At 47.4% G+C, this 12,570-nt stretch overlaps 2 protein-coding genes across 20 annotated transcripts in view; one reads left to right on the top strand and one right to left on the bottom strand.

Moving 5' to 3' along the window:
- Positions 1–12,570, bottom strand: part of rbfox3a (RNA binding fox-1 homolog 3a) — a 553,564-nt gene that overhangs the window by 51,540 nt on the left and 489,454 nt on the right. For 13 of the 17 annotated variants that reach the window (XM_017306228.2, XM_081610324.1, XM_017306225.2 and 10 more), the window contains one exon: positions 1,328–1,630. In XM_017306228.2, the coding sequence (XP_017161717.1) occupies positions 1,328–1,630 (303 nt within the window). The remainder of the gene's footprint in view (positions 1–1,327; positions 1,631–12,570) is intronic. The other 4 variants (XM_017306229.2, XM_017306232.2, XM_017306230.2 and 1 more) reach the window with 1 other exon arrangement.
- The window catches only part of LOC145552644 (uncharacterized), a 158,554-nt gene that overhangs the window by 123,738 nt on the left and 22,246 nt on the right, over positions 1–12,570 (top strand). Inside the window, exon 7 of one of the 3 annotated variants that reach the window (XM_081610329.1) lies at positions 11,903–12,334. The exons of 1 other annotated variant lie outside the window; for it this stretch is intronic. In XM_081610329.1, the coding sequence (XP_081466455.1) occupies positions 11,903–12,104 (202 nt within the window). In that variant the 3' untranslated portion in view covers positions 12,105–12,334. Of the gene's footprint in view, positions 1–11,902; positions 12,335–12,570 lie in introns of those variants that run through there. One more of the 3 variants, XM_081610328.1, reaches the window with a different exon arrangement.

The raw sequence follows: 12,570 nt of genomic DNA, 5'->3' as shown, positions 1-12,570 counted from the left end.
AAGCTACAATATGGTGGGCAGTGCAGACAATTAAAAATGCACATTACTGTAGTGCAGATGGGGCCACATGTGCAAGTTAAATTATGCAGAAAATAATTTTCTAAAGTCTCCTGAAACAATCTGTTTGCACACCTTGTTTAAAGTCATGTACAAACACGTAAAAGGTTGATTTATGTGGAGTTTAATTAAAGCTAAAGGCTGAATGCAGCTGAAACCCAGGACCCTTTTTAGGGACAACATGTTCTGGAGTTTAGTTCATCTGGATGCTTCCTGTTCTGTTTGCTAAGCAGCTTCACTTCTAACCCACAGCTGGTCTGGGCTTGTTTTGCTTTCAAAATGGCTGCAGCTACTAAAGAGCGCTCAGTCATTCCTGCTCAGGCTGGAGGCGCATCTCAGATCAGCTACACCATCATCGGAAAGTTCATTCACTGGTCCTTCAGTGCAGAAGAGAAACATATTCATCCTGAAGGAGCCCAGATGTCAGATGGACACACTGTTCATCAGCATTCCTGGATTAAAGCTGCAGAATGTAACTTTGAAAATAATCAGTTTTTTACTTATTTATTCTATTTGTTAAAACTATCACCATGTTGTGACAGTTTGAGACATTTAATCTGTGAAAAAATCCATCTCATGCTGCCGTATGCAGAAATGCACAGCTCAAATCAGGCAATCAGTCTGGAGGAGGGTCTTAGCGCTGTCAATCAACCTCATGTACTCGCTGCTAAATGTGCTAATGGCAGAGAAAAACTTAGCGTTACAGGTAAACCGTTTATCCGCCGTAATCTGTGGTTATGCTAACTAGCATTAGCATTCACAACAGGCTAATGCTAATGCTAATGCTGCAGCACCGGGCAAGACTGTGACTGACAGCGCTAAGTCCCGCCTCCTGGCTCTCATTGGTTGTTTATCACAGAGAGAAAACAGGGGAGATGATTTTTTCAGATTATCTGTCTCAATGGCAGCTTCAACAAATATGTACAAAAATATATTTTTATAAAAGTTACTGGCTGCAGCTTTACATATTAATATTCACATTTTCTGAGAAACTAAATTTGTAGCTTTTTATTTGTTGTAAGCTAGCATCATCCAAATGATCAGATGTGTGTGTGTGTGTGACTTTCTGAACTGAATATATATTTTTCCGATGATTTGTATTTACTGCGATGCACCTCCAAAGTTTCTGGAACCAAACTTTCCCTGCAGACAGAGATGCAGCTAATTCATGAAATTTCACAACAACATTTCTCATCTTTTGCTAGTTGCACAAAAAAAGAATCACAGTTAATCAGTTAATGAAGTATAAAATAAGAAGAATATATTTTACTTGCTGACAGCGTGTTGAGAACAGTGTTTGCAGGTGATGCAGGGCACTGACCGGTGCGGTCGTGGTGGCGGTGATGGCGGGCGTGCTGTTGTCAGTGCCGGCCGGCTCGCTGTGCGTCTGTGTGGGCGTGTACAGGGTCATGGCGTGCTCAGGCACCCGGCTCTGCCCGGTGTAGTCCTGCGTCGGGAGCGGGTGCGGCGCCGCAAACTCTGCAGGGATGCCATTCTGTGGGGGAGGCGGGTACTGGGCGGGGGTGTAGGGCTGGGCCATCGCTTCAGGAGGGTTGGTGGCCTCTTGGTTACCCTGCGAGACACACAGCGAGAAGGCAGAGGAAGTTAAAGCTACAGCGCGTCGCCGGGCTGGTGTGAGCAGCATGAAAGGCGTCCGGGTTCCCTCCTGAGACTCAAAGGGCAACCGGGGAGAGTTGTCCTGCCAAGTTCAGAGCCGAGAGGAAACAGCCATCATATCACGTCTCAGCTCACATTAGAGGAACCCTTGATCATCGCTAATGAACAAAGTTTACATTGTAGAGCGTGGCTCACAGTTAGAGGGCCAAGAGTCAGGGGGAATCTCAAAGCACAAGAGGAAAGATCAATTAATTGATCAAATTTTGATTAAGCTCTTTGATTTCAGTGACAGGTCTGTTAAACGAGCAGCTGCTCCCTCAACGAAATTCTCTTTAATACTTCCAGCAGGAAACTGCTGCCCGCTCTGCCAGCGCTCGCTGGCCGGCTCGGCTCGGCTCGGCCCGGCCTGGCTCGGCCTGGCTCGGCCCGGCTCAGTTTAAAAAACTGAGTTGTTTTTCCCAACCGGTACCAAACACTGTTAAGCTGGACATGATGACAAACAAACAAGCAAAAACATGTTAGAAAGGAGGAAAGACAAGAAAAATATCTTGAAACCATCACTGCTCCCAACAAACCAGTATTTTTTCAAGACAATATAAATTTTACATAAACTATTACTTTTAATCTGAGTATGCTATTTTTAATAACTGTTCTTGTGGTACGTTTGGCCTTCCTGTACAGTTATTCCTACATGTTTCTGTATCTTTGTCTCACATTTACCTTAACTTTCTCCACCGAGACAAAAACAGATATTTCTCCTTTATTCTCTAAGGATCCATTAGTATCTACACTCATCTAATAGCGTAGATGGTTTCTCATGTAAATATTTTTACTTTGACATCCAAAATGTCTCAGAATCAGCGATATGTTCAAATAGTTTTTACTTTTGTTTTTAAGCAGATTGTGGCTTCATATCAGTTTAATCGGAACCAGACCCTGTTAACAAAGTGCTGATTAGATTATGATTTAATGTTTTTTCTCTTTCTTGAGTGAGAAACTTTCATTAAAAACCAACGTTTAGCCCCTAAAGCTGCCTTGCAGCGGCTCCCATATGCTGCCAGAGCTCCCAGTATGGGGCATCTGCACCGCATGTTTTTCTTACCCCCCCCTGTCTCCGCTCCTGACTTCAGTGATAGATGGGCCTTCGCACCGAAGCGGTTTCACAGCCCCTTTGTCTCGTGTGGATGCTTGGGATGATGAGCTGCAGAAATAATGGACTTTTCTGGCTGGTGCACATTGTTAAACTCGGTAATGGCTGGACTACAGAAGTGCGTGTCTTATTGTTGCGAAGCACTAGTCTCTGAGAATCCGGCCTAATGAGCAGAACAGTGAGATCAGTGCTGCTGGAGCGGATATCCATCCCGGCATTAAAAACACGGAGGGAAAAGGTGAGACAATAACACCACAATCCAATAACACCCCCTGCAAATACCCTCAATCACATTTAAAGATACAGATCATGCGAGCGCAACGCATAACTCTTTTGAAAAGGGAGGAGGAGGAAACGCCGCAGCCAGAAGTGAGGCTTTATGAGTGGCAAAAAAACAATAACGGTAAACAGATAGAGAAGTTTCTGTCTGGTTCTTTACAAGCCGGCTGCGGATGGTGAGATAGTAGATAAATGGGTTTTATTCCTCTCCGTTTCATTTTGCTGCAGTGGTTTCTGGCCTCTGCCTGCAGATTTCCAGAGAAAGCTCGATCTGGGCAGGAGGCTTTAATGAGAGGAAGCTGAGCAACACTCTGCTGTAAATGTAGTGGAAATAATTCTGCTCTGACGTGTTGGCAAACAAAGCTCGGCCTAAACTGTGCGCTGCCAATTAACGAAATGCTCCATTATCTAAATGAAAAAAGAGCGGAGCCTTGAGAGGAGCTGACCAGCCTCCTGCTGGAGGAGCCGACCCAAACACCCCCTCCTCCCGCCTTTTATTACTCTGGATTTCCATCTCCTCTGTCTCTCCCTCAGTCCTCCTCCCCCTCCTTCCCTTTTATGCTCATCTCTTCCTCCCTCCTCTCTTTTTATGCAGAAACTTTTTTAATCTCTACCCCTGTGCTCCACTTTTTCTCTGCCTCCAGTCATGGCATTATATAACACACTTGCAGTGCAGGGCATCCTAATTCAAGGAAGCTCTTGATGTTGGCAAATTTCAACTTCTAAGCGCCCATTTTAAAAGGAGAATGGGGTTTGCTACCTCAAAAAAAAAGAGGATGCACCTCCCGGTAGGAGAGCTCAAAGTACCACCGGATCCTGTGTCCTGCTTTAAAGCGGCCAGCCGTCAACACATCAGCAGTCCGGCGGAGGCAGAGCGCGCTCAGCAGCCCCGGAAACAAGACGACGCTGCTGCTGCGTTTGTACATCAAACACGGCTCACGTCATTAAACAGATCAAAGCTGCAGGTATTTCTTTTATTTAGTCGCTGTCAACACACATGCCCATAAACGCCGTCAGTGTTTTTAAGAGTTTACAGAGAAAAACCGGCGTCCACTTGAGCTACAGCTGCAAACAACCTCACACGTCTTCGGAGGTTTGGTATCCAGGCTGGGATAATCGGATCTATAAACACGGTTTCCATGCAACGTCATCCTGCGTAGCGTTGAGCTTTCCTCTGAGGTTATGATGGAGCTGTGGAAGCATCACATTCATCTTCTCATTGATGCCGCTCTGTGTCTGCCAGGCGAACAGGTGAGCTGCACCACCAGCTGATCAATAAAGCAAGAAAAATAATGATCTGCGCGCTGGAAAGAAAATGAAATCCCAGAAATATTGTTCTTCTTGTCGGCCATTAATAACAATTAGAAGGCCGTCAAGCGGAGTGGCGCATGAAGGAGTCACAGCTGAACAAAACCAAATGATCTTCATCCTAAACTGTTTGGATAAGCAGCTGGTAATGAGAGTCAAGGCCAGCCCGACCTGAACGTCTGAATAAACACTTTGTACCGACTGACAGAATCTTCCTGTCCAGAACTGAAACTCTTTATTTCCCTAAAAACTCGGCAGTTTTTCCCAGCTTTGTTCTTTCTTCTTTCATCACGGCGACGCTTCCAGCTCTGCTTTCTTGTTTGTTTTATCCTGGTTTATTTGTTTGGCTATAGGTGAGTTTAGAGTCAGATGTAAGTGTTTGTTACTCATCGTGGCTCAACTTCAGCTCCAGTTGCTCCGTGTGTGTCAGGAACGGACTCGTTTAGCTCTCGTCGGTCCGGTCCTTGGAAAAGTGCAACAAGGACCGAGAGCAAGTGGCACGAAAGCAGCATCGCCGCCTGCAGCTGCGCAGCAGAGGAGGAACTCTGCTACAGCGCTGCAGCGCCGTGTCGCTGCCGTTTCAAAGGGCAGCAAGGCAAAAGCAAGGAGGCGGAGAGTACAGGCCTCATTAGTGAAACACAAAGTAACACTGCCTCTCGTATGATCTTCGCCTTCCTCTGATGTATGTGACAAACGAGTTATTCAACTGGAAATGGACTGGGAGAAGAAAAGAGGCCCATGCAAATCAGGCGAGCTGCACTCGTCCCAGAGCGCCACACGCCCTTTTCTCTGGGCCGAGCCGGCCCGCCAAACATCCTCAGTGCCTAATGAAAAAACCTCTGACAAAGCAGTCAGGTACGCTTCACACCTCATTCTGCAGAAGAGATTGCTCTTTGTTACGGCCGCAGTACGAGTCGTGGTTCTATCGGCAGTGTTTATGGGAGGAGAGCAGCGACATTTTAATGCCCTCCTTGCTCGGCCTGCCGCCCCGAGCCGCCTGAACCTCGTCTCCACAGGCACGATGACGAAGAGTAAAGGCAAGCAGAGGGAGCAGCCCGTATCGATCTGCCATCCTTTCCTTCCCTCAATCTCTCCCTTCACTCCTTCTATTACTGAAGAGCACAATAAAAACACTATCTCTAATCTTAAGCACTCTCCTTCTGTAAAATTGGATTGGAAACCCTTACTTAAGGAGATCACTTCTGGAGAGGATGTCTGATTTTACAGTCTGCATCAGGAGCCAGGGAGGTCAGAGGGCGTTCATGGTGATGCCCGGTGTCTCAGAGACACTCAGACACGTTGACTGGTGTTAACCCCGCTGCACATGGTCAGAGCTGAACTCGCTCTCCGCAGGTACAACCGCCTGGCTGCTGGCCAGCCATCCCTGATCCTCTTTAGTGGAGCTGCTCCAATACAGGAGCTGTTAGCAGGAGCTCATAACAGCACAGTGCCGCACTGACTCATACGTGCGACGGAGGGTCACAGAGTAACGCAAAGGCAAAATACGGCAGGCGACTAATTGCGTTGCATTGAATCCGGAGGGAAATCACTCAAATGGGAGCGAGCTGATCAATCTCGGCGATAGGAGCCGTGATGGAGTGGGCAGCTTTATAGCTTCAGCGCGCTCACGAGCAGCCTGGATCATTTTTCACCAAAGGCCTTTTTACCCAACATGCTTCCTGCTGTACAGCAGTAAACATACATTAAGCAGCTGTGCAGCGTTTGAGGAGGATCCACACTGGATCTGAGCGAACACACGCAGAAAACGCGCTTCGTCAATATTACACACCATACAACATTTTCTTAAGTGGACCATAAGCTGTTCAGCGTCTGAAAATTGTTCTCTTCCAAAGGCTCTGTAGAAGAACGCTCATTTGGTTTTAATGACCGGCTGACAGTGATGGTGGCAAACCGGCGATAAATCCCGCAGGGCCGTCGCAGGGTGTAGAGGAAAGCAGCTCAGCGGAGGCCAACGCTCGGATCCCAGTTGATGCAACACAAACGAAACACCGAGTGGTGTTCAGCCAACGACATGAAAGCCTCTGGTTGTTCTGGTGCTGATGCTCGGTTAATTGTAGCCCCGCACGCCGACAGTCGGCGAAGAGACGGCCCGAGATGATTTCTGCAGGCAACTGGCATTCATTTAGTCTTGAAGGCGCATAAATAAAAGCCGTCTAGCCGGGTCCATTTTAATTAGGAGAGCCACATGATCTTCTTCTAAGTCTCTGTGTTCACACTCACCAGAGGCTGCAGCATGTGTTAATTACAACCACATGCCACACAGCGAGTCCAAGGTGAGCCAGGAGAGGGAGACGGAGAGGAGGTAAACAACAACAAGGAAACAAAACGGCTTCAGCAGAGATTCACATGATGAGCCACATATTTGGTGCAGCGGTTATTCCCCTCCTCCAAGTCAACCAATTACAGCAACGCAAGTGAGAACGGAGAAGCGCGGAGAAGCAGCCCAATTTAATGCAGATTCACCCCCCAACCCCTCAAACCCCCCCACGCCCCCTCCACCACCAGCAGCAGCAGCACAACATCCACCGCTGTAGGTTTATGATTTCAAATAGGCTGGGGAGCGGGTTATTGTTTTGTCTCACATTTCCTCCTCTGCAAACTCCCTTCTTTCCATTTTTCCATCTCATTTGAGGAAAAATCAATTCATGAAAATAAACACTGAGTGTCTTCGCTCTGCGTCCGAGTCAATTTGGATTTTGTGCATGTCTCTCCGCCGCTTTTCTGAGAGGCTTAATCGTTTTCACGTGTCACATGTGTTTCATCCCCTCTAACCTGATTTTTCCTCGTTATTGAGAGCACTTATTTGCTCCACGGCCTCGGATGGAGGTATTAGAAAGAGAGTTCATTTTCCTCAATCCCTTGCTGATTTCTTCATTACGCTGCAGCCGAGGCGCCGCGTGCGAACCCTCGCATCGAGATGGGACTGCTCTTAGCGCCGCGACTGCAAGTGTTACTATACCTTAGAGACGCTGCAGCGCCTCTTAATAAACAGAGCAGACAGAGGATCACTTTGAACTCCGGTGACATGTAATGAACCTGTCTGTCTCAGTCGCACCGGGCTGTCTGGGCTCCGGCGCCGCCTGGTAAAAATGCAGATAAATAAATAAAGGAAAACAGAACCAAATAAAGCCTGCAGGCCCCGTGAAAAAGCCATCAGTTCCACTTGGTTAGACTCACAGCATTTTGCCAACACCATAAGAGGAGATAATTGTCGGTTTCAGTGCTGATGCCTCTTTTGTTGCATAACAGATATTTACATCTGGGACTAATTACTTCACACTGGGTGTCAAAATTTGGATTAACTTGTGGGAAGCATCCAGTTTGGTGTTCAGACTCGGAGACAAAAGACAAGCGCAGCGTCTGACCCCAGCGGAAACAAACCGCACAACCTTTTCAGATACTTTTCTTCTGAAGTCGTCAAAACAAAGTGAAACTGGTGTTAAGTGCTGTTAAAAACTGGATAAAACCGAACGACTTCTTTCAGATTGCTATCGATCCGACCCGGGCAGAGGGAGAAGTGATGCCTGAACGGCGACGATCCGCTCATATAAACCCGTAAAGCTGCTCCACTCTGTTGTCTTCTGACCCTCAGGGGACGAAATGACAACATTTGTTTTAGAACCAGCTGATTGTCATGTTAATGCGGCCCCCCTCTCCCCCACTGCGTGCCAAGGTTATGATACGGGGGCCAGAGTTCCTCGTGGGGACAAAATGTCATTACTTAAGCATGCAGGAATCTCAACATGACATTCCTTGACCGCTGTGACAAAGGCAAACATATGCAAATGTGTGAGAGTGCCAGTCTCATTATGACCCCTGTCAGGGAGAGTTTGACACCTCCCTCTGGACCCCGAACATGTTCGTGGAGGAAGAACCCCGATAATGACTGAACGCTGGCAGGAAAACAGCTGTAGCTCTGCCTTATCTCTTCTATTCACTCCTTTTGTGTTTGCATCTCTCTCTCCAGCCTCGGTTGGCCTATTTGCTTCCTCCTTTTCCTTTTTTTTACCTTCATTTTGCACTGAAAGGAGAGACAGGTTTACAAGGCGGGAATTCTTTGAAGTAAAGAAGCCAACGACTCGCCGCTGTAGCCAAAGCTCATCTAATCAGGGGCTAATTCCAGTTATTAAGATTTGAGAGATAACTTTGATTCATCACAGTCCATCTACCCCGATCGGTTAATCACTGTCACGCTAAGCTCTTTTTTAGTCATCCTTTTGTTTCCACTCCCTCTGGCATGCAGGGAAGGGGAATAAGAGGGATAGAAGAGAAGGAAAGGGAGAAGATATTAACAATATTAATGACCCGTGATTCTCGTCTCCTTAATGAGAAGGGTTATTAACTGTGATTATCCATGATGAAATGGTGGTAATTCTTGAAAGCTTGAGAAAACTTGTACAATCACTCGTCTGCTGATTCGCTCCTGTGATGTTTAAGAAAGAAGGTGAGCGTTTGGAGACCTGGGAGGATAAACAGGAACGCTCGCCGCGGGAAGCCTGGAAGGCTAAGGCACCGTTTGCAGTTCCAGCTCTGTTTCACTTCTGAGTTCTTCACACAGATGCAGCCAAACTCTCAAGTGTTTCTCGCTCTTTAAAAGCCACTCGGCACGCCACCGCCTCACCCTCTCCTCCTGGTGGCTAACGAGCGGGCCGACGTCGACACCCAGTCGCCCATCTGCCGCCTGACACTGCTGAGTGGCTGTTTGAACACCTATGCCGCTTTCGCCAGATCCCTGATGCAGCATTTCCCCGGCTCTGCCTTTTTTCATCCCAATTATAGGAAGTTGCATGCCTGTGGAGTCCCTGTCGGCTTCATATGATTCCCTCAACGGAGAGGAGGAGGAGAGGGAGGTGCTGGTGCTGTCTGGTGAATCATTGATGTGCAGTCATACTGTTTCATTGCAGATCCGTGCGTGTTTGGAGGGAAAGACGGGGTTAGGCAACAGACAGATAACAATCCTGAATTATGCATGTCCGTCCGCTGCGAGGGGTTTAGGGTGGGGTGGGACGGGAACGAGCCACACTCTCTTATCCCTGGAGACAAATTTGGATAGAAAAGATCTGGGCGTAGAAGAGTCGGGTCCAGCCGACGGCGTCAGACGTCTCTTTAGCTCCTCTAACTGCTCGCCGTACGCAGCCCTGCAGGCGATCCGCTCACCGGCCCAGCAGACGTCCATGTTGGCGTTCAGGACGACACATTTGTTTTAAAAGCATCTCTGGGAATTTAAAGCATGTGGAAGTGTCTCCTAAAATCACTGCTGGGCCCATTTGGGATAATAATCCCATTTCTACATGCCACTGCAGCTCTCGCCCTGGAGAAATTGGATTGTTTGCATTACTGACCTGTGGAGCAAGGCACTCTGGGAAAAAAGCAACAGCCTTAAGGCTTTATTAGATTCAATCAGTCTTTCATAAACAAAAGCTCACTTTTGAAAAAGGTAAGGGAAATCTTCTAAATGTGGGCAAGCCAGCACTTTGTGGACACACTCCATTTATTTCCCCCAATTAAATCTCTTTAATTGGATTGAGGCCTGGCACCTGGTTTACACTCTGTCAACCACGCAATCCACAATAATTGATGCCAGAGCCGGCGTGCGTATGTGTGCGCACGGCCGTGGGACGTGTGGCGATGGGGGAGGAGGGATTTAGAGCATGTCTCACTACTCCACAATTTCACTCTGATCAATTTATCAATGGCCCGCCTCGCTGTCCCGCAGCGTCCACTGCACCGAGGTGGGAGAAGCCTCTGCAGGGCGCAGGGAGGAGGAAGCCGCTGCAGCTTCATGCACTATCTGGACGCATCTGCAACATGTATTTCAAACTAAGCCACTGTTTGATTTAAGTCTTTAATTATTCTGGATTCCTTCCTGAGGAAGCTAGCTGCATGTAGCGCTGCAGATTTAATGATTTTAAACATAATGGAGAAATTAAATCTTGCATTGTGTGTCAGGAGTTGATGACATTTTCTGAACTATCATCCCAGGTTGACCAGATTATTGGTAAAATGTAAAAACACTCATTAGCAGGTCAAACAAAAAAACAACATTTCTGTCTTCAATGATGTCACCAGGAGGAAATGTTGGCTACCAACATGGCCGAACTCACTGACTTTCCTTCAGAGTCGTAAAAGCACGTGCAGCTTTGGGTAAGCACATGCTAATGCTGCAGATTAGCATACACACACCCCCAGAACCGAGATCCACTCCTGAATACAAATTGCCGTGTGCCCACACGTGGAAACACACAGAGATACAAATCCGAGAGATGCATCATGGCGCGCTGACAGCACCTTTAAGACACTTTGAGAAACGCTCGGCTCCTGAATACCGAGCGCCGCCGCCAACGTACAAATGGAGAGAGGCAGAGACAGAGCGAGGGGGAGGCCAAGGGAGACCCAACACAGTAAATAAAAATACAATTTCCTCCACTGACATGCCCATTCTGTTGGAAGCCTGACTCTAATTATTCTAAGCACTTTGAGGGATGGCTTTCCACGGCATTAATCTGCACATCCCACTCGCCCATCCACAGCCGATGCACTTTTAACTACATGACGCCGGAAAGTCCACGTAAAACCTCAGGAGGAGGAGATTGACTTTGTACAGTTATCAGCTGAAGTGCTCTGCCCGACTGAATCTTTCTCTAAATCTCACAACACCATGCAACAATTTTCATTTTCAATTTCAAACAGCACATCTCTCCTCTGGAAGCGGGGAACACGTACGTTTTGCTCTGCAGCTCAAAATAAGTTGCTGAATTCTCATTACAGGGTTTGTGTGCAAGTTTCCCCTCTGGGCGGCGAAGCACTCGAAGCTCATTTGAAACCGCGGCAGATCGAGGAATCACCCGGGACCATCGATCAATCAATGAGCTTATCGATATTCGCCGGAAGAGGCTCCTCCCACCGAAAGAGGAGGCCATGTTTGGTACAGAACATGTCGGGCAAATGGGCTTTTAACGTAATAGCTCCGTCTACTTGTGCTGAGTGCAAGATTGATGCTGCGCAATGTTTACATGTTGACACGAGCTGTAATAGTGATACACAGCAGGTTCTGTTCAGCACACACACCACACACACACACACACACACACACACACACACACACACCACACACACACACACACACACACACACGACTTCAAAGATTCATGTTCATCTAAACCCAACAACATCAAACCACCTTTAAGCTTTCTGATGAAAGATGGATATTCAGTTTTGCTGCAGCTTCTCAAACATTCCCCCGTTGGTGGAAGCAGAGATCTGACCTTCCTAATTAACCACGGCTCTTCTTTAGATGGAGAGTTGTAGTAACAGGGGTTTTAGCTGTCAAATTAAAGTTTAACCAAACAATGCCTTGGTTTTAATCTTCCTTTATTACGTTCATTACAGCAGAAGCCTGACAGTCAGACGTTCCCCCTTATTTCTCACTCTCCTTCAAAACTCTCATCCAATCCCCCCGTTTCCCTTCAGCAAAGCACTTTTACCCCACAACCAACCAGCTAACCGACCCGGCTGCTTTTCAGCCACGGGCGGAAAAGTGAGACTGCGGCTGGAGCGAAGATGCGAGGCTGAGAGCGAGCGCTGCAGGGCGACGCCTGGAAAAGAGGTTGCACACTCAGCAAACACACACGGCGAGAAGAGGGCTGAAAAACTGAAAGGAATGAATGAATAAACAAGCAGGCCGGGGAAATAAATAAATAAAGTTGTCATGTTTTTATTCAAAGGGAAATTACTACAGTTGAGGACAGAGTGCAGAGAATTTGTTTCTAAAACTAGTGGCTGGAAAAACATTGATTTGCATTAAGGGGGAAGAGGCAGCAGCATTCGTTTTCCATTCAGCCACATAATCGAGGACGAGACTTTCAAAGAAAAGGAGCTGCTTGTAAAGAGAGTAGGAAAGACAGGACAGCATTGTAGGACAGGAACGGGACTGACGCAAGTCAAGCGTCCAAACAGTTGGTTGCTGCCCCCCCCTCTCCCCGTCGGCCCCACGCTGCATTTATGGTTTTATTCTGCCATCGTGTTCCTGTGATGACAGTCTGACCGTCCTGCTGCAGACGCCATGACTGACAAGATAATAGACGCTTGTACATGAGACGCTTCGCTGTTGTTTTCTTATTTCTGCGTGTTTCAGTCAG

This window comes from Poecilia reticulata, chromosome 8 (genome assembly GCF_904066995.2).
Source record: "Poecilia reticulata chromosome 8, P_reticulata-male-v2, whole genome shotgun sequence".
NCBI lineage: Eukaryota > Metazoa > Chordata > Actinopteri > Cyprinodontiformes > Poeciliidae > Poecilia > Poecilia reticulata.
Note: the sequence above shows the minus strand (reverse complement) of the source record. Positions and strands in the feature narration are given on the sequence as shown.